The 26,355-nt window shown below is 35.9% G+C and overlaps 1 protein-coding gene across 1 annotated transcript; it reads left to right on the forward strand.

Annotated features, from left to right (window-relative positions):
- The first annotated feature begins 509 nt into the window (after nucleotides 1-509).
- LOC577714 lies at nucleotides 510-25,552 on the forward strand. Its single transcript, XM_030998602.1, has 18 exons — nucleotides 510-647; nucleotides 7,966-8,047; nucleotides 8,902-8,959; nucleotides 9,637-9,737; nucleotides 10,643-10,795; nucleotides 11,662-11,817; nucleotides 12,047-12,186; nucleotides 12,703-12,795; nucleotides 13,420-13,480; nucleotides 14,062-14,116; nucleotides 14,927-15,020; nucleotides 16,086-16,185; nucleotides 16,790-17,155; nucleotides 17,706-17,819; nucleotides 20,961-21,044; nucleotides 22,402-22,506; nucleotides 24,128-24,200; nucleotides 25,267-25,552. Exons 2-18 carry the CDS (start codon nucleotides 7,978-7,980, stop codon nucleotides 25,295-25,297), a joined length of 1,854 nt encoding a protein of 617 aa, XP_030854462.1. The 5' UTR covers nucleotides 510-647; nucleotides 7,966-7,977; the 3' UTR covers nucleotides 25,298-25,552.
- Nucleotides 25,553-26,355: the final 803 nt, after the last annotated feature.

Genomic DNA, 26,355 nt, shown 5'->3' on the forward strand with positions numbered 1-26,355 from the left:
GAAAACTCGCCCCTCCTGCACCCACCGCCCCTATTACGTCACTACTGGTCACCATGGCTCGCATAATTTCAAATTTGCCCCCCCCCCCTAAGAAATCCTGGATCCGCGCCTGCCAGTGCCTAAGCTTACAATATTGCAATTCTTCTATCAAGCATATGTAGTCACAGTGACTGTAATTCGATTAGTAAAATGCAGTGTCTTCAAAATGAGGTGAAACGAATTTCAATTAGACTATTTAACTTTTGAGCTTCACTGAATCCCTTTGCAAAATGAGTTAAGTTTTCTTCTCTCAAAATGAATAGCATGATGACATTTATTCTCTCAAGAAAAAATTTGATGTGCAAAACCGATAACAAATTATTATTCATGTACCTAGATCTATACAGTACAGTGAAACTCGGTTGTGTCGCAATATAAACGGGGAATCCCCGATCGAGTTGTATCGCGCGACTTCGCTTCGTTCGCATTCGTTGATAACATTCGATCATGCAAAGCGCGCATGCACACGTCACACTGCACTGCTACTGCCTTGTCGCCCGTTTCTTCTCCGTGTCGTAGAGATCCTGAATCTTGCTTAGAAAACATCTTTGCATCGTACTTCTCTTCCCAATAACAAGGATTTTCAAGCATAACCGTTCTGAATTCAGGTAAGTTAACTCACTTGCCGTAGCCTGCCTGCTTTTCGCTCGCTAGGCAATTTTTCACAGATAAGTTCTCTGAAAATGAATACAGGCGAAGGCCACACACTGGCACTGCACACGTACGCGTACCGTACTACAGTGTAGCTGCATTACTTACAATAGCCTGGGCCCTGGCCTGGCTTAGACCGAATTTTCCGTCTCTGTTGTTCGTTAGCCTCTTATTGGGGTAGGGTCGGCCGGCTCTCTCTTTAGCCGGCCGACCCTACCCCAATAAGAGGCTAACGAACGACAGAGACGGAAAATTCGGTCTAGGCCTGGCTGTGTATTAAAAACTGTTTTATTGATTCTCAACATTTCAAACACCACTGTAGATCTACAAAACTCAACTGAGTTCACTAAAAATTGGTACTTAGTGACAATTGATGACACCTTATGCTATGGTCACATTACCAAAAAGTAGACTGCTCGGCGGCCGAGCGGCGAGTTTTTAACCAATTCTGCCCGGCGGCTGTCCAGCCACCGAGCGGCGGCCGCCCAGGCACCGCTCGTTTTTAGGGCATCGCTCGGTCGCCGCTGAAGTTTTAGCGCGGAGTTAAAATTTGGGCGGCGCCTGCTCATTTTTACACTCGCCGCCCAAAATACGCTCGGTGCCTGGGCGGTCGCCGCCCGGGCACCGACCTAATTGCTGGGCGATGCCTAATTCCAGCAGCGACCGAGCAGGCTACTGATCGGTCGGTCGCTGCTCTGATTTGTGACCATAGCTTAAATAGCAGTAAAATACAATCTTTTCAACTTCAAGTTCCAAAGTCATTGTCAGTTTTTGAAGGAAGCAGACGTGTTTTTCAGTTGCTCCGAGTTTTTGCCGTTTAACAAGGAAAATAGATACTGTTTGCGGATAAGCTTTACATCTTTGAATAGCGGACAAGGTGACGATTTTCACAGTACTTTTAATTTATTATTCGTGCTATCAACTTTCGAGATATATTACAGAATTTCCAAACATTTTCGTCATCATCATCCAACAATATAACTTTGAAATTTGTTATTATAGGCGCGTCAAAAACAGGTTGCCAAACAACTCTTAGTTTACGCAGTCTATAACTATACGCCACAAATCAGCAAGGGTGCGTGACCATCACCCCCTTGAAGAGAGCATCTTTTGTTTACGTCACTATGGTGACCTTAGATGATATTCGACATCCCCGTGTTAAAGAACTTCGTAGCGAGCTTCAAAAGAGGGGTCTTGAAAAAAGTGGAGTAAAGGCAACACTAACCGCTCGTCTCAAAAGAGCCTTGGATCCTGAGACCGCAGCACGAAATCCTGATGAAGAAAGGCTAGAAGAAGACACTGCAGAACAACCGGGCAATCACATTCTCCTGGAAATATTGGCCATCGTGAAAAGCATTGACGGAAGACTCAAACGTCTAGAAACGAAGGCAGAATATCGCAGCGCCACAACTAACACTATCTTTGTAGAAGAGGGCATCGTAGACGACACCGAGGACACTATCCTTAATAGCGATATTGAGGATCTGCCCGGAAACGACGGAAATCAAGACATAGGTCTAGTGGAGATAATTACGGTGCCGACATCTAACCGCTTCGAAGTTCTTGCTGTTCAAGAAACAATAACAGAAGCTTCGCCGTCAACACCTACTAGTACTTCTACTTCACCACCATACTATGAGCAGATAGAGGGATACCGCCACCGACATAGTGTGATCCGCAACAAACGAGATGTAGTTGTGGTCGGTGATTCCATGATAAAACACATCGACGGAAGACATCTCTCCCGCAGCAAGAACGTGAAGTGCGTCTCTTTCCCCGGTGCAAAAGTGAGAGACATCTTCACCTCTTCACCTTGCGAGTTTCTAAAGCCAGGGGGAGAACTGATCATCCATGCTGTCACCAACAACATCTCTGAGGGTGCTGGTGAAGTTTGTCACCAAATCACAGACCTCGAGGGGTTTAACGTCTCAGTCTCTACGATCATCCATCGTAGATGGGAGAGTGAAGCGGACAAGAAGCGGGTTGATGAGATCAACTATCTGATGGAGTTGGCAGCCAGCGAGAACAGATGGGGCCTCATCATCAACAATGATATCAGCGAGCAGAATCTTGGGCGTGATGGCGTTCACCTCAACAGAGCCGGTCAACGAATCTTGGCAGGCAACCTGAAACGCCTCATCAACAGTGCTGACCAACCGACATCACGAGGCCATGGCTGGACTCAACGGTCGTCCGATCAAGAAACAGGCAGTGAACCTGGAGCAAGGCGGCATCAAGCCATCTACCGAGAAAACCAGAGTCTTTATTCTGATGAGGAAAAAAGCAGCCCCGTAAAGTCCTATGCCGAATCTCTTTCTGGGAGATCTTTGGATTTCAGTTCAGTCGATCAGAGGTCACGACTGAAACCAGCCTTCAGACCACCCAAGGTGGACATGAAAGACTGGGCGAAATATCTACAATTTGTAAGAAGGATATTGAATTAAGTGAAAGTTTGACAAAATCTAGTGATGATCCGAAAATTATAGTTGACGGTCGAAAATATAAGTTCCCTTGTGGGAACTGTGATAAGCCAGTCAAATGTAATCAACAAGGCCTTTTGTGTTCTTATTGTTATTGTTTCACACTAATTGTCAAGCTATCAGTTTTTCAGAGTACCGCAGGTTATATTATGAATGCCCTGATGAGAAGTGGAATTGTTTAACATGTTGTCTGCCATCTTTTTGTGACTCAATATTTACTGACGATTGTTTAAAGAAAGAAAGCCAAAACGAGGATAGACTAAAAGAAAACTATTTTAAGGTAACGCGCATTACACCTGAAAAGCAAGCGATAGCAAGAATAATTCAGCCAAACCTCAGAGATGAAAACACTTCTCTTTATCAAGAATTTGAAGGAAAGGTTAAAGTTAAAGGTCTTCATTTTTTACACCTTAATGTGAGGTCTATTCTAAACAAGATATCGGAACTTAGAATTCTTTTTAAAAGAAAAAGGCTGTCTACATGTATTATTGCTTTCACTGAAACATGGTTAAACAGTTCCATAAATGATGAAGAAATTGAAATAGACGGATATAAAATCATACGCCATGATCGATCCTCTGGCTCTGGAGGTGGTGTATGTTTCTATATCAGAAATGATATTGCATTTAATATTATGGATGCTATAAGTACTGGAGATACGGAATTCCTGTGGATAAATTTGCTGATACCAAGATCAAAACCAATTGTTGTTGGCGTTCTGTATCGACCTCCGAAAAACAATTTGTTTATCGAGAAATTGTCCAATATTCTTGATACATTAAAGAAGGATGACGAAATAATTCTTTTAGGAGACATGAATATTTGTCTTCTTCACAAATCGCCACTGGCTAAAAAATATATTGACTTGTTGAGTCTTCATGGGTTTAGTCAACTCATTAAAGAGGCAACACGCGTTACACCTACATGTTCTTCTCTATTGGATCATGTTGGTTGTACCAAAGAAAAGAAAATAAGTCAAAGTGGTGTCATTGATCTAGGTATTAGCGACCATTATTTTACTTTCTGTACACAGAAAAATGTTAGACTGGCTATAGGTCATCACAGGACTTGATATCAGATCCATGAAAAATATACAGAAGAGTCTTTCAATCTTCAACTATCTGTTGTTGATTGGTCACGAATAACTGACTGTACAGATATGAATGAGGCATGGTCAATATTTCAACATGTTTTTATCTCAAATTTGAATAGGATAGCGCCACTGAAACGGATAAGAATAAAACAAAGATCAGAAACTTGGGTGACTAAAGATATTCTTTCCCAAATTCAAGAGAGAAATATAGTATACAAGAAATGGAGGAAAAGAGCAAAAGATGAGAAGCTCTATAAAAGATACAGAGTATTAAGAAATATGGTCCAAAGAGAGGTGAAAAAGGCTAAACTTGATTACTTACAAAACAAGATAGAAGAAAATAAACAAGATTCGAAAAAACTTTGGCAGAATCTAGAAAGCTTAGGATTGAAAAATAAGAAGCGAAAAGAACAAGAATCTGTCATTAAAATTGATGGGGAATTATGTCATGATAAGATGGCCATCGCTGATGAATTCAGTTCTCATTTCACAAATTAGTAGACAAACTCCCCCCTTCCAAAGACTTTTTCAGCGCAGACAATGATTGTATTCGTGACTTTTACGAAAGAAAAGGTGTACGTGAAAACAGCTTCGAGTTATTACCAATCAGTGAACAATTTGTTTTCAAAGAGTTACGTAAGTTGAATGTATCAAAAAGTACTGGGTTAGACTTGATTCCAGCTAAATTTCTAAAAGATGGTGCGAAGGTTTTATTTAAGCCTCTAAGTTACTTAATGAACCTATCTATCTTGACGAGTACTTTTCCAGAGGATATGAAAATAGCAAAAGTGACTCCACTTTATAAAAAGAAAGATAAAACTGATGTTAGCAACAATAGACCTATTAGTGTTTTAAGCGTAGCATCAAAGATACTAGAAAAAACGGTCTGTGTTCAAATTGAAACATACTTCAAAGAAAATGATATAATTTATGAATTTCAATCTGGTTTTCGACATGATTATTCGACTGAAACATGTCTAATTCATTTGACTGATTATTTGAGGAGAGAAACTTCCCAAGGGCGCTTTGTTGGTATCGTGCTCCTTGATCTGCAAAAAGCTTTTGATACAGTTAATCATTGCGTCTTATTGAAGAAGTTACAACTAATGGGTTTTGATAAGGCAAGTTTAGATACATGTAGGTTCAGATCCTACTTATCTAATCGACACCAAGTAGTGGCCATTCATGATATTCGTTCCAAACTATTAATGCCTATAACATGCGGTGTTCCTCAGGGAAGCATTTTAGCCCGATTCTATTTTCAAGTTATATAAATGATATGTGTATTTGTATAAAAGACTTCAAACTATTATTGTACGCAGATGACAGCGTACTACTCTATTCAAATCCTGATCCTAAATATATTGAGGAAAAGCTTAGAGAACAGCTGTCTACGTGTGTCGATTGGATGACTGATAATAAGCTTTCTTTACACTTGGGAAAAACAGAAAGCATTTTATTTTGTTCTAAAAGTAATTCTAAAAAGTCATTTGAATTCAAAGTGACACACAATAATCAAGCTATCAAGAGAAAAGAGTCTGTGAAGTATTTAGGCATTGAGTTGGCTAGCGAAATTTCATTTTCATCTTTAGTAGAATCAGTTGTAAAAAAAAGCAAATTCTCGTCTGAAATTTTTGTACAGATATCAAAGTTGTATGGATTTAAAAGCAAGACGTACACTCTGTTTTGCTCTTATTCAATGTTTATTTGACTATGCTAACCCTGCATGGTATAGTAACATAAACAAGTCAGATCAAAAGAAGTTGAAGATTATACAGAACAAAATGGTGAGATTTATCAACTGTTCTGGTCCAAGAACTCATGTTGGCTACAGCGAACTTTCTAAAGCTGGTTTTCTTGAAGTCGACCAAAGATCAAAACAACTCGTATTGCATCACGTGCATAAAATATATCATACTAGGTCGAATCATTATATTCGATCCAACTTCGATCTTGTTACTGACGTACATGATTATAATACAAGAAATAGGCGATTCAACTTTAACTTACCAGAAAGAGTAGGTAGTATTGGAAATTCGTTTTATTACAATGCCATAAAACATTGGAATTCCCTTCCCAATGGTGTAAAAGAAATAGGAAACTATGATCATTTTAAGAGAAAATTAAAGGAATACCTAATACTTGACAGTCAGAGAAGAGAAGTGAATGACATGTTATATGATTGAAATTTTTATTCTTCTGTCGGTTCATACTTTTTCATGTTGTATATACATGTACTTATGTTTTCGTACGTTATAGAAATTCTACAAATTCATCATTATTTTCCTCTTCTTCCTTCTCCTCTTTTTCTTCTTCTCCTTCTTTTTTTTCTTCTTGTACTTAATATCATTTCTATCATCAGTTTAATGTTGTTATTATTATTATTATTATCTTTAATAAGTAGTTCTTTTAATTTTCTTATCTGTCTGTAAATATTACTATTTTAACTTATTAATTTTATACATGTCTGTAAGGGACTCCACTGGAAATAAGCTCTCGAGCTTTCGTGGGTTATCCTGTTCAAGCTGACTTATTTTTGATCTGTTATTATTGTATATTGTTGTATGTTGGAAGCTTGTCGAATAAAAATCAATCAATGTTAAACTTATAGTAGATCTACATGTACATGTAGATCTAGATCTACTAGACCCAGTACTAGAAAGAATATTTTGAAAATTCAAATCGTGGTCGATCTATCTAGACCAGGCCTTCTCAACTGGCGGCGCTTGCGGTCAGTCGGAGTGGCGCGCGCGGCTGTTCCAAAATATTAAAAAGAAAAATTAAAGAAAGAAAAAATTAAAAAACTCGGCAAAATCAAAAAGTCGCAGTTGAAGTTGAGCCCAAAATGTAAGCAAGCCATTTTGTTTGTTTGATTTTGACATTTTCCGTGTTTATTGCACCAAAATAACTACATACTGTATAGGTCTAGACCCTAAGTTTACTTCCAGTGTAGATTTTATTCAGGAATTGTACTAATTATTTCACATCAATATGAAATTATGATTGATATTGATTGATGCCACATCTGGGCCTTAAAAAAGCCCTAAAATCCGCTATCGGCTCGTCGCTACGCTCCCTCGCAAACACAGTCACCAAACGTACAGGTTGGCACTTCAACCCCAATACATTTTTGTTTTGGCATTCTAATAAACTAGTTGAGAAGGCCTGATCTAGACCATGTAGACCCTACTGTGAAACTAGACCAAAATTTCTGTCTCTTTCGTTCGTTAGCTTCTGATTTGGGCAGGGTCGGCTCCTCTCTTTAGAGACAGATGCGAACCATAGGGACTGCACTGCAAACTCTGTATGCCGGATCTGAACACCTAACTTATGCCCAATTAGACCCTACTTATATTTTACCTGATGCATCATGCTGAATATCCTATTTATTTTATTTTGAAAATTAGGCCTAGCTAGGCTATTATACATCGGTTCACTTACCAACTTGACTGAATAAATCTGTTTAATGGTCCATTTTCAGGAAATTATGGGTCAAAATCGACATCCATGTTGAAAATCTTGCAAGCTGTATTTTAACTCTCGCTGCGCATGATGATGTCATCAAATCTCATCCCTTCTAGTCTAGTGCATGCAAGGCAAAATGATTATGAAGGAAAAACTGTGCACCGGCTACAACAGTTCATAATGACATTATCACATTTTTTTTATCATCGTGCATACATATTATCCTTCTATTTCTAGATAACCAGAACCATGGCTGAGACGAGCATTCTTGAGGAGGAATGTGAAAATGAGAAAAAATGTGAAAATGTCACCCCTGATGGTAAGAAAGTAAAACAGCATCCCTCAATGTATTTAGAAATATGTCTGTATTCAACATTTGAAATTGAAATGTCAAGACTAAATAGTGTGAATATGAAAGAAAATCTACTATAGCGGAGTAATGAACAAAGAAAATTCTGTTAAAGGTAAAGACCAGTAATGGTCATGCGATTGCATTGTGAAAGAAACGTTGTGGAATCGATCAGAAAAGGTTGATCATCTAGCATCTAGCATCTGCAAGGTTCTGGAATCATCAAAATGATAAGAAATTTGGCCCATTCTTCGTAAAGTTACAAGCACTATACACAGAAAGATGTATATGGGACTACCCTATCTCTCTCACACGACCATGAGAGAAATAAATTTACCAAATATATGAATTAGTAGGCGGTTTCCCGGCAAATTTTTTATCATCATGTATTAGTCAAAACATATTCTTTCACATGATTGGTAATGAGAGCTTCCATTTCAGTTTTTGAAATTGGGGCGTTACCAATACTGGTCTTTACCTTTAAAGGAATTAGGTTGGTTAAACTGATCTTGGTATTTTGTTTTTGTATTTCTTAGTATGTTGGTATTTCTATAATTTGCTCTTCAGGGAACTGCATAATAACAGCAGCCCAAACTATTAATTTTTCTCATCTTTTTTCCTGTATCTCTTGCAAATGTAGTCCCTTGGACATGTTAATGCCATGAGGTGAAAGGGGTGGGGGTCTTTTACTAAACTTTGAAAAAGTTGGGGTTTTGTTTGTCTTACTCTGGTTGCGAAATATTATCACATACAATGTATTTTGTATGTGATATGCATGCCTGTCCTAATAAAAGCCTCTTTTCTTCTTTTCTTCTAATTTCAAGGGATGGCGAAGGAGGAAGAAGTGGCCAGTTCTAACCCCATCTTATTACCAGTGGAAAGGTACATAAATTGATTGCATAAAAACTTGAAAATGCATCAAATGATGAAGGATTTTTGCACTTAGACAACTGATTTTTTTGAGAAACACAAAATATTTGCATCATAAATTAACTCATTGCTGGTTTGACACTTTGAAACATGTTTTACTAGTCCCCCTCCCTCAGTACTTACCAGTATAGAGTGAAAATCTGTACTGAAAAATTAAATAACAATAATGATAAATGAATAAACAAAATAAAAATGATAAGAAAAATAAAAGCGCTAACAGCTATGAATTGGAAACATTTTTTTAACACAAAATTTCAAAAAAAGTAGTAGTATTCCATTTACATGAACATGCCTTCAGGCTTCTGGTTTAAAAGGCAAATATATTTGTTATGCATTTGTGTTTCATAGACCAGTATAATACAACATGTCAGTTAGAAATATCAAGACATGTATTTTCATAAACCCACTTTGCCCAAGAACATGGATTTGATGAAGTACAGTAAACCTCGCACAAAATCGACCTCGTATATGTCAAATAACTGCCTAAGAATTATAGAATAATTGAAATTTGAAAATTGAAATTGAATGATTTCATACCATCAAAATTCAATGAAGGATCGTCTTTGTATATCAAATTTTACCCTCTGTGTATAGTGAACAATAATTAAATTGTTTTTGTTTCTTTTCAGTTGGGATTTTGGAAAGTATTCCTGTGAGGATGCTGAGAAGAAGTTGATGGCCATTGGTATAAATAAAGGACAATTCATTGTGAGAGATAATAGAGACCCTGGTAAGAAAGAAAAAAAATCAATCATCAAAAGTGAAGTCTACTCTCAGATTGGTGAAGTTTTTTAGAAAAACCAATCAAAAATAAGAAACCAATGGATTTAAAAAAAAAGTTGTAATCAATCAAACGCATATTTGAAAGACTGTGACATAATAATAATAATAGTGGGTTCTTGTAAAGCGTTCATGTCTGTCATACTTGACACTCCTGGCGCTCCTGATTATTATCTGGCTTTAGCTTGGCTGCTATTACGGCGCTCTAGCATTTCAAGGAATTAATTCCTGCCAGTTACCCATTTACATGTACATCACCTGGGTTGAGTGTGGCAAATGTAGATCAATGTCTTCCCAAAGGACATTAGTGCTACGGTGGGACTCGAACCACAGACCTTGTGATCCACAGTCCAGTGAGATATCCACTCGACCACGACATGTACATGTACATGTATGTCACAGTCTTTCGATGAGCATCCCTCTCATTTGCTTACTATTGGATATTTTGTAAATTTTATTGTTATGGTGTTAATTGAAGAACAACATATTTTAGGGGTGTGTACAAATATGTGTCAAACAGTAAATGTTCATGTATATTTAGGGCAGAGTACATGTGTAATCCAATATTCAGAAAATGTTTATATTTTTTTTTTAAATTGTGCAGAATAAAATGGAAGTTGCTCAATTGCCAGTTTATACGTGATCAGTTGCAAATATAAAACTCATCCATTTATTCCCTAAATGGACCATTTGAAAAGAAAAAAAATTAAGTACTATGCTACCATAATATATATATGCTAGCTGAAAAGCTTTGTGGTATCTGAGTTTTAGTCTTCAGACTTTTGCCATTTTTTTGTCTTTTTCTATTATGAATAAAATAAGAAATGAAATAAATTGTAACACTGATTGTTTCAGGTACCTTCTCGCTGTCTGTGAGAGATAACGATCCCCAGAAGGGAGATCATGTCAAGCATTATAGAATACTTGAGATGGTTGGAGGTAATGGCATCTTCATCTTTGAAGGAAGTATCTTTCGAACACTCTCAGAGCTGGTTCATCACTACCAGAGTAAGTATAGCAAGGTCCTTATACCATGGTCTACCATTTCCCTACAGGAACCACGTGATCCCTGTATTAAAACAATATGGGAAGGAGAGAATGCAGTAGCTAAAGAGTTAGTTGATATCCCTGCGCTATCGTACATTTATATATATTGATCATTATGTAGTTTTACCTTAGGCTTTGGGGTTATTTTGTAAATTTTCAGTATAAAACTACTATTTGCAGGCAATTGAAGGGTTATCGTGTAGTGAAATACAAATGGGCTAATTTCAAACGAAGCTTCAGAAACACAGGTTAATGCTACATGTACCATTAAACTGGTGGAGTTTATGATCTGTTCGGACGGGTAATGACTACTGGTAATTGGAAAGTCTGGACCAGCCTGCATTTTTTTCCTTTCTCTTTACCTCTTAAGAGGGAGTTTATTGTTCCATTTAAAAAAACATATATATTATTTACCAAACAAGTATGAAACATACACTGTATGAATTATATACAAGATCAACATAATTTCTTAAAATTATCATTTTAACATTTCTAATACTTTCTTAACTTCTTCATTATCGAAGTATCTTATATTTTCTTTTTATTTCAAGTAACATTTTAATGGTGAAATCAAATTATTTATTAACCTCTTTGGACCAGTCTGCATAGGTATTAGTCCAAACAAAGAAAGGTTGCCTTTTGTGAAGACTCAATGTACATGAACTTCAGGTAAATGGATTTTGGGGCATGAAACGTTTGTGAATCCTATACTACTAACAGAATTTGCGAAAGGTTGTATATGAAAATTTCTGGTTTACAGTTACTTTAAATCTCTCTCTGCTCTCTCTCTCTCTCTCTCTCTCTCTGTTTCACTTTTTGTATCTCAGTGAACAGTGAAGGCCTATGCTGCAGCTTGACCAAAGCTTGCCCGCAGGAGGAGCCCAACACGATTGGTCTTGGTAAGGACCGGTGGGAGATCCATCATGAGTTTCTCAGGATGACCAGACGACTCGAACATGGACAGTTTGGTGAGGTCTGGCAAGGTAGGTATTCAGGTTATGAAAAATTTATTCCTGCTACATTTGGTTATACACTGTAGCTTAGGTTTTATTTTGGTTATTAAACATTTGCTCCAGTGATAGTTTCTGGATTTTTAAATCTTCATCCCTGCACCATACATTCATAACCCTAACCTTTGTCCATTAACAATCGTCATCCTAGTACCAACTGTTTTAACCCTGTGGCCCTTTTTGTCCCTCTCCCGCACCTTAGGCATATGGAATTGTAACACACCTGTCGCTGTCAAGACTCTGAAGGAAGGGACATCAGCAGACTTGCTGGCTGAGGCCAACTTCATGAAGAGAGTCAGACATGAACGCCTTCTACAGCCCTATGCAGTGTGCTCAGACAGAGTAAGTGATTTCCCCAAAAATTGAGATAACAGTCCATTAGAAATTACTAATTTAGACAACCATACAGCTTTCATAGATGACCACCTCCTCTCCAAGAGAATTACCCCCCCCCCCCTGTCCCAGATTATTATTTCTTATCCCAGATTACCACACTCCTCTTACCCTTTGGACAATAATCCATCAAAGATGATTATAAACATTTCTTGTAGTCCTTTTGGATAGACACCCTTGAAAATATCAATTATACCTTGAATATACCTTGAAGTCCACACCTCGCCATCGTGGTGATGAAGATCCCGTAGATAGTGGCAGGGTTAAGGGGGTCCCATGGGACCCATTTAAAAACCCAGGTTGGATAGTTGTCGTTTGAAGCTTAGGAGTGTGGGAGCATCAAAGGCAGTTTGTGGCAGCTTGTTCCATTTGCTTACAACTTTATCCTGCATGTAAATGTACATGTTGCCATGTTCTCAATGTATTTATTATACTAAATGTGTACTGTTGCATTTTGTTTTGCAGGAGCCAATCTACAAATTGACGTCAAATGGAAGCTTACTGGATGGCACGGGCAAGGACACCAAGCTGACGACACACGTTGATATGGGTGCACATGTAAGTTACAAGAATCTATAGCAGATCTTCTTAAAGACATACTGTCAACAGTTGCCAAATGAATTGCGTCTTAATTCACAGGGTTGGCAGTATAAGCCTAAGGCTGGAGACCATGCCACACCTATATCTTTCAATTCAGCATATAGTCTTCAAGTGATACAAAACAAACATACTAAACAATATGAATACTAAATATTAATACTAAATACCAATGACAGTATTATATCTCACAACTGATCTCCCTCAGACTATTCAGAAAGGTAACAAGATCACAGGTGATGGTAGCTTCTTTTTGGATGAAGAAGAAATATATTACAAGGTGTGCTGCAGCGCTTGAATCTATTTTGTGTCCATTTTGTCCTGTCAGCTATACAATAAAGCAATTGTAGTCTTTTGTAATTTTTGCACCGTTTCAAAGATTTTTAGTTTTCTTCTTCATTTTGAAGGTCAGTAAGTATTATTACTGTGCAATCATTACAAATTAAATGGCTATTTTTATGTTTTAATTTGTTCTATTAAAATAAAAATGATGTTTTATGCACAGCATCCATCTTTCAGTACAGTTTCTGTTTTCGTTGATTTATAACATGGATTTATAAATTACATATTATCCTTCTATTCTAGATAACCATAGCAAAGAATAGCAATGAGAAGGAATGGGACAATGTCCCCCCTGATGATGGCGGTAAGAAAGCAAAACAGCATCGAGCATTGATATAATTGGATATATATGTATATTCAAAATTAGAATGTTAAGACTAAATTGTGTAAATATCAAGAAAAATCTACTATGAGCTGAGTAATGAACAAATACAATTCTGTCCAAGGAAAATAGGCTGGTGAAACTGATCTTGGTATTTTTTTTGCAGTTCTTAATATGTTAGTATTTCTATAATTGCTCTTCAGGGAACTGCAACAAGAACCCAAATTATTAATAATTAATATTTTATTTTTTGCCTGTTTCTCTTGCAAATGTTAATGACATGAGAGATAATTTATTTATTGACCATTGAGGACTACCGGTAGGCCTTATATTTATAACAATCTCATGACCTATATGTGTACATGTACATTGCAAAGTGAAAGGGGTGAGGGTCTTTTATTAAACTTTGAGGAAGTTGCTTTTTTGTTGTTGGTCTTACTAAGTAAAATATTAACATACATGTAATTATACATGTACATGTACATGTATACATTTTTTATGTGATATGCATGCTCGCCCTAATGCAAGCCTCTTTTCTTCTTTTCTTCTTTTCTTCTCTCAAGGAATGGTGAAAGAGCGACCTATAGAAGCAGCAAATGAGAACACAAATCTGTTATGGTATGAAAACTTTAAAATGCACCAAATGGTGGTGGTGGTGGTGGGGGAGCGCGGGTGGGGGGAAGAGGGTGTCAAAATGGCCACCCTGAGTAGGCTAACACTTAAAGGGCAAGCCGACCCTTGTAATAAATTTGTCCTCATTTTCTATGTTTTTCTTTATATAATTGTATGTATGATTTAACTGACTCGCATTTTTAGTCTTTGGAGTTTTTGACGAAATGGAATAAAACATCATTTGAATTTGAATTGAATTGAATTTGTATGTAAGCGGAAAATAAGAGAAACTGGTGAAAGTTTGATATAACTGCATGCATGCACCATATACACTCGAAGCATGTCAGTACCGGGGGTATAAGTTGGAAATTACGTCCAAAAGGTCAACATCGGGGCATTTGGGGATATTGATCAGATTTGGGCAAAAGAAGGTCCAATGTCAAAGGTCAGCAAGTCAATTTACATGAAGATAGTTTTTTTTTTTACCTGTTATGACAAAATCAATGACTATTTTAAGCTAGCAGTGAACTTCAAACCTGTTACTCGTATGCATCAGTGGGGGGACAAGTGTTGACATTTTTAGATTGTCATGCCAAAGGTCAAAGGTCATAAAGATCAATTGACATGCAAGTATAGGCTTTTTTTGTTCTCATCATGATATTTAAAGAATATAATTCAAGCCAGGATCTTAATTGAATTTAGGCGAAGGCATATTGGAGACACAGTCCATTTGTCTTGTTATTTCTATTGGTGTACATAATTGTGACACTCTGACACTTGTAAAGTAACAATTACGTGTATTCATTTATTTGTTAGTCCCTTGAACAAAGAAGAAGAACTGAAGGAGACTGACAAAAATGCTGCATTGGGAGAACAGAATACATCACTTCCACCTGCAAGTAACAACAAGGTATCTGCATTTGTACATATATTGTCTCCTGAAGCTTGAAGAATTGTTTAAATTTAAGATATTCAAGATATACATTTTTCATGTCATTTTAAATTGGTTTGATACGTGCCGATAGATTTCTACATCCTAGAAGTCATCATTATCATATGCCCAGTCACCAAGTCCAAAACCGTCTCCCTGGTAGGGCAAAAGAGCAGCAATTTGACTGAACTGAACATTATTTTAGAAATGAAAGTGCCTCATCTGGATCCCTTTTTGTGATTTACAAACAAAAATTGCCCTTTGAAGCATCCTAAGTTCAGTATATTTGCACACATCAAATCTTTTCAAGTCATACATGCAACATAACATACACTGTACATGTAATCTATGATAGATCATGGTTATTTTTGCATCAATCCGAGCCATTTCATTCTTTTTAATGTTCTTCTCATAAATCAATGACAAGGTACAGGTTTTCAGTAAATAACTGGACATATCTCCAACCACGTTTTCATTACATTTTGTGTCCTTATAGTGCAAGACAGACCAGTTAGCATGGACATTGTTAGAGACAAAAACAAAACAAATATAGGAATGGCTGTCTCGTATTAAACCAATTTAAGATAGGCCTGGGACCCGATCCACAAAGCCTTTTTTCAATGACAAATGACAAAAATCAGTGACAAATCTGCTGATAACCAATCAGAAGCAAGGATTTCAGTAGCTTATAACAAAACCTGTCATTTGTCACTGATGACAAGTTTTGTGAAACGCCCCCCCCCCCCCCCCCCCCCCCCCCCCCGGTTATGTTAAACATATCAAAAGATATCCAATACTATTGTTTGCAGAGGGAATATTTTCTTAAGATAGGTACATGTAGCTATCACTCCATGATTTTTTTGTTAAATATCAAAAACTGAAAAAATTCAGAGCTTTGTCCAATTTTCATAATTTTGCTCTCAAAAATGTGCAAGAAAGATGTGAAAGATTTTTTTTTAAAGGCATGAAGTAAAATATGATAAAAAATGATGTATGGTTTCAATGAAAATGTACATTCTGCATTTGTGTATTTTTCTTTCACAGACATGTATTACCAAGCTTGCAGGAATTGAACCCAAGTACATGTGGATGCTCCGTTTAATACTTTTTGTATTACTTATATCAGGAGCCAATGGAATAAAAGGTTTGAACAGTGTTAAAAAATATTGTTAAATAGTTAAAATAACAAGTTGGGAAGATTCAAGCAAAAAGTATGCAATAGAAATGTATTTCATTTTCAAGAACCTTTTTATGCATAAAGACAAGATTGGCTGTGATCTACATGTACATACAACTGTCTCTATCTATTAAGGGGAAAGGGTCTTACATGCAAGAAAGGATAGAGGTGCGATCTGATAACCCATTAAAGGAATCGTTAAACAATGTTAAATCTGAGATGCATGGCCCTACGTGTTATAAGTGTCTGTGATATGGTGTAATATCGAAGCCCTTAAAAAATTGTGCTTCAAAATGATCATGAAGTGCCTCAAAAAAGTAAAAATCTTTAAGTGACCAGTTTTAGATTTTGGGATTGTCAAGTAAAATGGCAAAGGTCGTCAAGATCAAATGACATGTTTATATCAACTTTTTGTTATCATGTGATATTCCAAATATAATTCAAGCCAGCTAACTGAATTTAGGCGAAGGTATATTGGAAATGCAGTCACATTTGTCTTGTTATTTGTATTACCGTAATAACTTCATTTGTTTGTTTTTTCCTTTTTTTTTCTTGACTTCACATTCTCCAGTTGAAGAGGGGAAATACAGGAAAGTGATTATAGCAAGGAATGAGACTCAGATTGTGACTGACCCAATAGAGGGACCAAATGATGGCTCGATCTTCGCGGTCGTTGCAGAAGATGGAAATGACTGTAAAATAAGCTTTAAAGTTGACTCAGACTTTGTGATAGAAAATCAGAGTTGCTACATTGTCGTGGGGGACAAGACTAAGACCGAGTGTAAGGGATTGCAGATCATTTGGAATGGGACTCACATTTACCTTGCCGTAAATGGCTCAAAGCTGACTCACGACCGCACAGAATTCTATATATTTCAACAAGCCCCACAACACTTCTCCCTTTACGTTGTGGACGTGTACATCAATTATGATCAAGGTAATATTTTCCCTTCAACAGATATTGTTGTGTTTTGAAAGGAGAATGACATTCAACAAATAGAATGGATATCGTTATTCCTAATTGTCAGCCGTTAAAGAAGATTGTGAAATTACTCCTACACCTTATTGTTCCATATACCGTAATTTTTTTTTTTTTTTTTTTTTTTTTTTTACCTTTCTTATTTATTTACTTGTCATTAACTAATCATTTTGTATTAACAACAACAAAAATGGCAAATTTATTTCCAAAAGTTTTATAAGAAAACAAGCAATTATTAGATGATAATCTGATAATATTGCACATCATAATTTTCCTCTCCTTCATTGTAAAATTTTTCTCTTTATTTTACCTGTGTAATCCTTGGTATGTTGGTTGTAACCTTATTTATCTATAGTTTTTGTTTGGGTACATATTTGTGTATATACACAGCAGTGTTATTTTTTCAACCGTGTATATAATATATGTGACAACAACAATAAATTGATGAAAACAGCTGCACAAATATTTAAAAATGATGATAAAACCATAATTTGTATATTACTTTTAGACATTGATGAATGCGCATCTAGCCCGTGTGTGAACGGAGGAACGTGCGTGGATGGACATGACTCATACACCTGCAACTGTGCAAAAGGCTACGACGGAGCTGACTGCGAAATCGGTAAGTGTTCGCAAATTTATTATAATTATTATTTAAGTGAGAGTCTGGACAGTGTATGTGAATTTTGCACGTAGTTTGCACAATCTTTGCAACAGAAGTGGTGCTAGAACTTGTAGAAATTACAATTTTGGCATTAATTAATTCTAGCGTAATCTTAACGTGATTTTAACCATAGGATATAAAAGAGGTTATTGAAATCGCGGTTGAGTTGATTTTTCAAAAGTAGTTGTGATCATGTATCAATCCTATTACTGAAGCAATGGCCTAGACCAAATGGATTTTTTTTCAAGCAAAGATATCTCTGAATCATTTTGAATGGAAAGGGATTGGTGGGGGAGGATAGGTGGGGATGTGGCATTACATTTTGCTAAAAGTTAACTGCTAAATATTCAACAAGACATTATAAAAAGCTCCCCAGGTTTTTAAGTTTCCCTAGACGGCTGAGGTTCACCCCAAAAATGTTTCCAGCAGCCCCCATCAAAAAGTCTTAAATTTGCTACTTTTCTTTCTTAAAAAAATCAAAAAAATCGGATTTTTTTTATTTAAATCGGATTTTTATGATTTAAATCAGATTTTTTTGATTTTTTTTCCAACGAAAAATAATGGTCACACTTAACAAGTTTTAGACTATATTTAGACTGTTTTACACCAATAATAGTGGTCAAGTAGTCTTTTGAACATTGTGTATTGTACTATTTGACACAATAATCCACTTATATACAGGTAATTTTTTTTTTTTTTTTTTTTATTTATTTGCATTATAGAGAGGGACATTTTATGGAAGCCCAAGTAATGTTATGTATTATGTATACATTTAAACTCTTGAAATTTTTATATCAGTCTGTACGTTAACATCTAATTTGAATGTAATATTTAACCAGATTTGCAATAGGCACTTCCTGATATGCTTGTAACAAAATACACATTTTATGTTTTCATTACAGTGTAACCTCAGTTCCAAATAAAACTTCAATAAATTTCGTTGCAAGATGCAGGATAAGCACCACTGTCCACCACATCATTGATGTGCTGTTTTTTCAAACTATTACATGAACAAGCAAGCACAGCAGTTGTATTGCTGCATACAGTAACACTTGCCCAGCAACTTTCCCATTTTTAAATTCTTACTTATTAAGTATACATGTGTCCTTTGAAATTGTGTAATTGAATGTATGGGTATTGATAAGAAAATACACAAGCATGCAAATATACATGTAATTCTTATCAAATGTACACATATGCCTTCAACTTAAGTAATTGAAAGAATGGGTATTAATAGTAACAAGAAGGAGGTACATACAAGTAGTTCAGCTGTTTTGTAAAAGTATCCAAGTTGTGGACTTTGAGCACCTTTGTAGATTTTATATATTATTTTATTGAAGATTTAACAGTTTGGTGTACATACAGAGAGTTATTTATCATTACTTCGTTAGAAACTTGTTGTTTTCATCAGTTTTGCTTGTTTTACAATTTGAAAATAAAACAGCGGTGTTAAATCAGACTCCATGAGGGTGTATCATTCTTTTAAAGTATCTCTAAAGCATGTGGAACAGAAATGAAAATGATTACATTGAAAGTATCTGTTAAGAAGAAGAGAAAATAGAGAAAACTAATTTTTTTCATAAAAGTTGATTTAAATCAGTGATTTTTTTTGAAAAAAATCAAGTGATTTAAATCGCGATTTAAATCATGATTTAAATCGACATGATTTAAATCAAACAAGATCAGGGTAATATTTTCCCTTCAGCAGATATAGTCGTGTTTTAAAGGAGAATGAAATACCCCCCAAAACAGAATGGATATCGTTATTCCAAATTGTGAAATTACTCCTACACCTATTTGATTACTCAGCAAGGAAACCTATCTCTCCAAGGTTTGCAATTTCCTTGTTTCCCATCTCCCATGTAAGTCGCCATGTTGATTAAGTTGTATAACTTATGAACACAAAAATGAATGCAAAAGCTCTCACCTTGCAGGGGGGGGGGGGGGGGAGTGAACATGCATCCCAAACCTGATGCCAAATCCCAGATATACCACTTATATTTGTTTTCAGAGGTCGGAAGCAAGAGAATAATGGGTTCAGCATATTTTTTTTTTCCCTGAAAAACATACCAGTCTCTGATATTTTAAAGTCCAACGAAAAGCCTATTCGTGTTTAGATGCATACATACAGGTATATTCATTACAGCAAACCTTTACAAGGCATAGTGAATACAGTGCATCCTTTTTGAAAATATTTTTGTTTCTTCTTTCACATCAGATTTTGATGAGCTTGATGGATTATATGCAAGAGGAAAAAGATATTAAATGAATGTCTTGAGAACTCTAAGTTGGACTTAAAAAGTATGGAGAGCCATCTGTAGCTTTAAAATAAATCTATTCAAAAGTGAAAATTGAAGTATTTTAGAATTTTTATCAATTCCACATTAAGAACATGAAATCTTATAGATAATAGAAAATATGAATGATTTGGACCAAAATGTTATGCTTCTTAAAATAACTTTTACAAAATATTTTCATAGATGCTAATGGCTTTCCATAATTGTTAAGTCCAACCTAGAGATAAGTTCAACTTAGGATCTTTGTTAAACACCCCCCCCCCCCCCCCCCCCCCCCCCCGGTGATGTATGTATCACCATGAGAAGACAATCTGATTAAATTTGGTGGTATATAGGTGATCTAGGTCAAAGTTCATAAAGGTCAATTTCCATTAAATCTCAGGGTATAAGCCCTGTCATTGCAATGTATTAGTTATGATTGAGCCATGAACTCCAATCTTGGTATTAGTGTGCATCACCACAGTGAGACAAGTTGATTAGAAGTTGGATTTAAAAAAGGTAAAATTGTCAAAGTTAGCTTGATCAAATCAACAACTTTTTAAAATGTATGAATTGTATGCATCACTACTGTAGGGAGCAAAGTGATCAGATTTTAGGATCGTTGGGTTAAAGGGCATAGATTTTAATGATCAAATGACATGTTAATATATGCTTTTTGTTTTCATTGTGATATTACAAGAATAATGCAAGCCAGGATGAATTTAGGCAGAGGTATATTGGAAATGGAGTCACATTTGTCTCATTATTTTTATTACTATCTTCATTTGTTTTTTTCCATTTATCTTGACTTCACATTCTCCAGATATTACTCAACAGGAGTTCCCCAGGAACATAACTAAAGCACCCAACGAGACTATAGACGCCACTGACCTAGTTCCCATACCAGGTATAAAATAGGTCTTGATTCTTAATTCAATTCAGTTCAATTTCATTTCATTCATTTAAAAAAAACATAACATATAACATTAAGATACAGTACGTCCCAGAAAAAACAAAACCGAGAATTATCGACTCAATCACAATTATAATTAATAAATGACACATATTTGTAAAGCTTATCTTCCTCTTTAATTTGATGCAACTCATATGATGCATATTTCACGCATGAGTGATTAAAAACAATTTGAAGAGAGGAAACCAAAAAGTAATTTGGCAGGCGGTATCTGAATTTCAAAGAGAAAATAACATTTCTAGAAAGTTCAATTTCTGCCCTTTCATATGACACCTCAATCAGGAAAAATGAGTCAGGACTAACTAACTAAGTTCTGTTTGTTTAAAGTAATTCTTGCATTTCCATAATTTGATTAAACGAGTTCATTTTCGCTGCCTGCCGTAGCAACAAACAGAGTTGACAAAAGATTTAACTCCGTTTTGTTGACGATCAGCCATGCACAAAGAATACAAAAGACTTGATGCATGGCTTATCGTCAACGAAATGGAGTTAACACTTTCTAGAAATGTCATTTTCTCTTTGAAATTCGGATACCACCCACCAAATAACTCTTCCAAATCCTCTCTTCAAATTGTTTTTAATAACAAAGTTATGATAAAACATTGATAAATTCTCAGTTTCGTTTTTTCTGGGACGCACTGAATATTACATAAAATACACATTAAAAACATATTGGACATCGGTCATAAAAATAAACTGAATAGGCTGCAACCTGAAATCTTTTCAAGAGGCGGAAATGACCCTGGAAGCTATGAATATACCTTGGCTTTTGTTGCAAATATAAAAATTGCAGCATTGTCGTGGGGGACAAGAATAAGACTGAGTGTGAGAGATTGCGGAACTCTGGGAATCTCCACCACCCTACCTCACCTCCATCTCTGATGCCAAATCCCAAATAAGCCACTGATATTTGTGTTTCACAGGTTGAAAGCAAGAGTGAATAATGGTTCTGCATATATTCTTTTTCCCCTGAAAAACATACCAGGCTCTGATATTTTAAAGTCCAAACAAAAAGTGTACATGTTTAGATGCATACATACATGTATATTCATGAGAGCAAACCTTTCAATAGCATAGTGAATACAGTGCATCCTTTTTTTAAATATTTTTGTTTCTTCTTCCACATCAGATTTTGATGAGCTTGATGGATTAAATGCAAGAGGAAAAAGATATTAAATGAATGTTGTCTTGAGAGCAATTTGTTATAATTGGTGCACATGTTTTTCTTGTTATTTGTACCACTTGTATTTTCGTCTAGTTTTAAAGATTTTTTTTTCTTCTTTTTTCTCAGCTCCTGATTGTACATACTGGAAGAAGGCCTTCGACATCGTTGTACCACTTCTGTGCCTACTTTGTGTAATCTTGGTAATCGGAAACATCCGTGAGAGGTTGAGAAGTAAGTTTAAGCAGCAACATGCTTTATTCATCCTTGGTCCTTGTCGCAAGGATAGTTGCTTGATTTGCTATTACATGTAGGTTGTTGTTGTTGTTGTTGTTGTTTTTATATTTTGTTTGTGTGTGTTCACAAGATATAGAATCTACTACATTTCAATATCTACATTGCATATCACAAAAGTACACACATTGAAAATATCCTCAATAAACTTAAACTCATGATTAATATCTTCTTATGCAATTTTTGGTGAATGTCTATTCCATCAGATGGCACTTATATTATTGGTATGCTTGAGTGAGCTAATTTCGAAAAAAATTGTAAAAATTTGTTAGCACAAAACATTTTCAGTCTAAAATTAAATCAAAGTTAAAAGCAGGCAGTTATTGTATGTTGTTCATCAATAATGATTTGAACAATCATTTCACCTAGTGGTGTATCCAGAAATTGATCAGGGAGAGGGGAAGCATCGTCCCAAGACCTGGGTTTGGTAAATTTATCCTGGCAGCCCCTTTCTAGTACCCCCTATAGCAAGTTTCTCTGAGTTTTTCTTGGACCTTCAAGAAGCTACACTTAGTCTAGCTTCACCCAATGCTGGATACGTCACTGCCACACCACAGCCTCCGTCTTAGGCAAACAAAGGGAACAAGTTACATGATATCAAAAATTATTTTTTATTTCTCTTTTATGAATATTGAACAATTTATGTACATCTTTTGTACTGCATTACATTCCGTCAAAATTCTAAAGACAAAAATGGAAATTCAGTGCAGAGGAGACAATAATCTCCTATGTTATATGTGCAACTAGGTGCACATGCAAGTATATGGGTGTGTGTGGAGGGGGAGAGGGGGGGGGAATGCACGATTGCAGATGTAAGTTCAAAGATAAACTTATGCTTCAAAAAATCATTGACAGTTAACAGAGCAACTGCAATTGATGCCTGAAGTGCACTTTGCTCCAATTTAAGACATTTTTGTGCGAACAAATTTTTTGCAAGATTTTCAAAATTAGCCAGTACTCACTCAAAACATTTTGTCAATACTTTGAGTGCCATCTGATTGAATAGACCTTTCACCCATAATTTAATATGAAGAAATCATGCATATATCATGAAATCATCATTTTGGGGGATATTTGTGTTTCCATTTTTTTAATGCTAAGTAGTATCAAGAAATTTGAAACACTAACGGTTACCAACAAAAATTATGTGTGTTTGTGTATCCTATTTTTCTTCAAATAGTATTCAATTTACGTCTTTCATTCGCATAAACAGACTTTTCTATTGTTATTAAAATCAACAATAGTTTTGGAAATTTCAAATATTAAAAACATTCTATATAACATTTACAAATATTTATTCAAGAAGAGACATTTAAATTAATTAAAGTGGTGAATTTTATTGTATACAATTTTGCTATTGTTTATTACCGGTATATTATATTTTCCTCAACTTGTGCTGTTTAAAGGTGTCATACTGTAGGTGGTAATTAAAAGAGCAAAATACAACTGTTTGAGAAAGTATCAGTTTTCCATTCCTTTTGTGCTTAAATCCCCCACACTTGCTCCACACATTTTTGTGGGATTCTAAGTTTACTTTTATATTCAACCCTTTCATATGCAGACAAATTGATGGAACGAGTACTCACAAAAGTCCCTGATGAAGACCCGGACACTACAGCCCTTGATAATCTTGAGTAAGAATTAATTTTCTCTTTTAAGGTGCATGTAGTAAAAGTCCAAAAATAGATTTCCTTTGTTTTTCTTTATATGTATATAAGTGTAGAACATTGAAGTTAGTTTTAAAGAAGAAAACGACAACATAGTTGTTTATTATTCAAATATACATATATGTTGTTATATAATGTACATGTAGAATTCAGATGTGTATTTGTTATTGTTTATGAAATGAAACTTATAAAATCAAAAGTCAATGCATTTCCCGAGTAAATTGAAGTTTCTTTCTAAAGTTTTTACCAACAAGTCAGAACAACACTGACAGGGCAAACATGTGCTCTGGATCAGGTCTAACAGCCCATTCCATTAAAAATGAACTGAATATGAAAGTACTCACCTTTTTAATGAAAGGGGGGGGGGGGTTAATGTGTGAAGTGGGATGAGAGAGTGGCTTTACATGTGTGCAGTATACTATGATCCATGAGCAGACACGTACACAGGATTTTTTCAAGGGGGGGGGGGGGGGGGGGGGAAGAGGACATTTTTTTTGGGGGGGGGGGGGGATCTCAAAAATTTCGCAACGACTCAGCCATCCACTGAATAAGTGGTGGGAGTAAGGGGAAAGAGCTATTTTTTTTTTTTGGGGGGGGGGGGGGTAAGGTCAGCTTTTTGGGGTCACCCATTACCACAATTTGTTATTTTTTTATTTTTTAAAAATTAAAAACAAACAAAGGGGGGGGGGTTCAACCACTCAACCCCCCCCCCCCTGCGTACGCGCCTGTCCATGAGCATGTTATCGTAATCTTAACTGGGGGATCAAATGTGGATGGGGGGGGGGTAAAAAAAAACATGACCTTTTTTAGGGGTAAAAATATAAATGTTGATATTTAATTTGTATTGTCACTAGGCACATTGTTGATGGACAATATAGTACTGCAACTTTGTCCTATTTTGTTTCTGTTTAATTTGCAAGACAAATAATATAAACCATGCTCCAAAATAAGAATTGATGGTATGGTATACAAATGGAGACTGTTGGTTCATGCCAGATCTCATTGTTATATTATTTTTTTCTATTCTCTACAGTAGGACGAATGGTCATGCTGTCCAAAGCTAAACGAGGAGATGAAGGAGCTACCGAGTTTCGCTTTCCAGTACAAGGCCTTTGGGAGGGGGGGGGGGGGATTCATTTGTTTGTTTTAGGTTGTGTTTAATTTTTTTCAGTTGGGTATTGGACGTTAGCACATTTTTAATCTTCCTGTACATCCAAGAGATAGGATAGTCCCTACCAAGTTTTATTTCAACTTGCACTCAAAATGAGATGGGCGATAGCGTTAGAGTCGCGCATGTTTATTACTATAGTTTCTGGAGAGGTAATTAAAGATAAAATCTGAGATTTAAAGTGGTCTCAGATTACTTATTATATCTATTTTTTAAAGATAAAATCAAATATTTGGGAGATAAAATCTTGCTGATCAGAATACCACCCCTGGGTGTTATATCCTGCATACAAAATGTATTGTTTTTTGCCTTTGAGAGCTCTTCACGTGACCAGAAACATTTCAACCTTTTTTACAGTTGCTCTGAAACAGTACTATTTAGGAATACTAGAAGTACTATTTTGAAGTAGAAGTACTATTTGGTAGTACTATGTGGGAGTTGAAAATTCAGCAAGCGTACAGGATTTCAAATGCCTCCAGCAGGCAACTCCCGCGGTGTCACGGCGCTCACTCCATACAATTTACGCTGAGCCGCAGTACCTGTGTAGCCTCAGCTAATAATACATTCTTCAATGTTTCATTTGGTCTTCTTGTTGTAAAATTCACCACACAGCTATTAAAATGGAACTGTTGTGGATGAATGAAACATTGAGGGATGTAAATATGTTTGAAACATCATTCGTTAAACATCTGAGACACTGTAATCGTTGAACGTTGATTAATCATTGATGTTAGAACTTGTTGGAGATGTATTTGGATTTGTTGGAAAACCAGTTGGAAACCTCGAGGCAGGAGCAATCATCTCTTGCCAATAGTTTTAACCAGAACCTCTCAAGAAAGTGTATATTTGTATACTACATATAGACCATGTCTTGATAATACATGTAGTTTACCATGTTAATAACCCTTCTGTATATTAGTATGAATGATGTACAGTCAAACCTGTTTTAACACA

This window comes from Strongylocentrotus purpuratus, unplaced genomic scaffold (assembly GCF_000002235.5).
Source record: "Strongylocentrotus purpuratus isolate Spur 01 unplaced genomic scaffold, Spur_5.0 spur5_contig_860, whole genome shotgun sequence".
NCBI classification, from domain to species: Eukaryota; Metazoa; Echinodermata; class Echinoidea; order Camarodonta; family Strongylocentrotidae; genus Strongylocentrotus; species Strongylocentrotus purpuratus.

Bases quoted from the DNA above. Each gene is read 5' to 3' on its own strand.
- LOC577714 (XM_030998602.1), top strand. From the start codon at position 7,978: ATGGCTGAGACGAGCATTCTTGAGGAGGAATGTGAAAATGAGAAAAAA. The intron at 8,960-9,636 runs GTACATAAATTG...GTTTCTTTTCAG, and splicing joins ATCTTATTACCAGTGGAAAG to TTGGGATTTTGGAAAGTATT. The intron at 15,021-16,085 runs GTATCTGCATTT...TTTCTTTCACAG, and splicing joins CACCTGCAAGTAACAACAAG to ACATGTATTACCAAGCTTGC.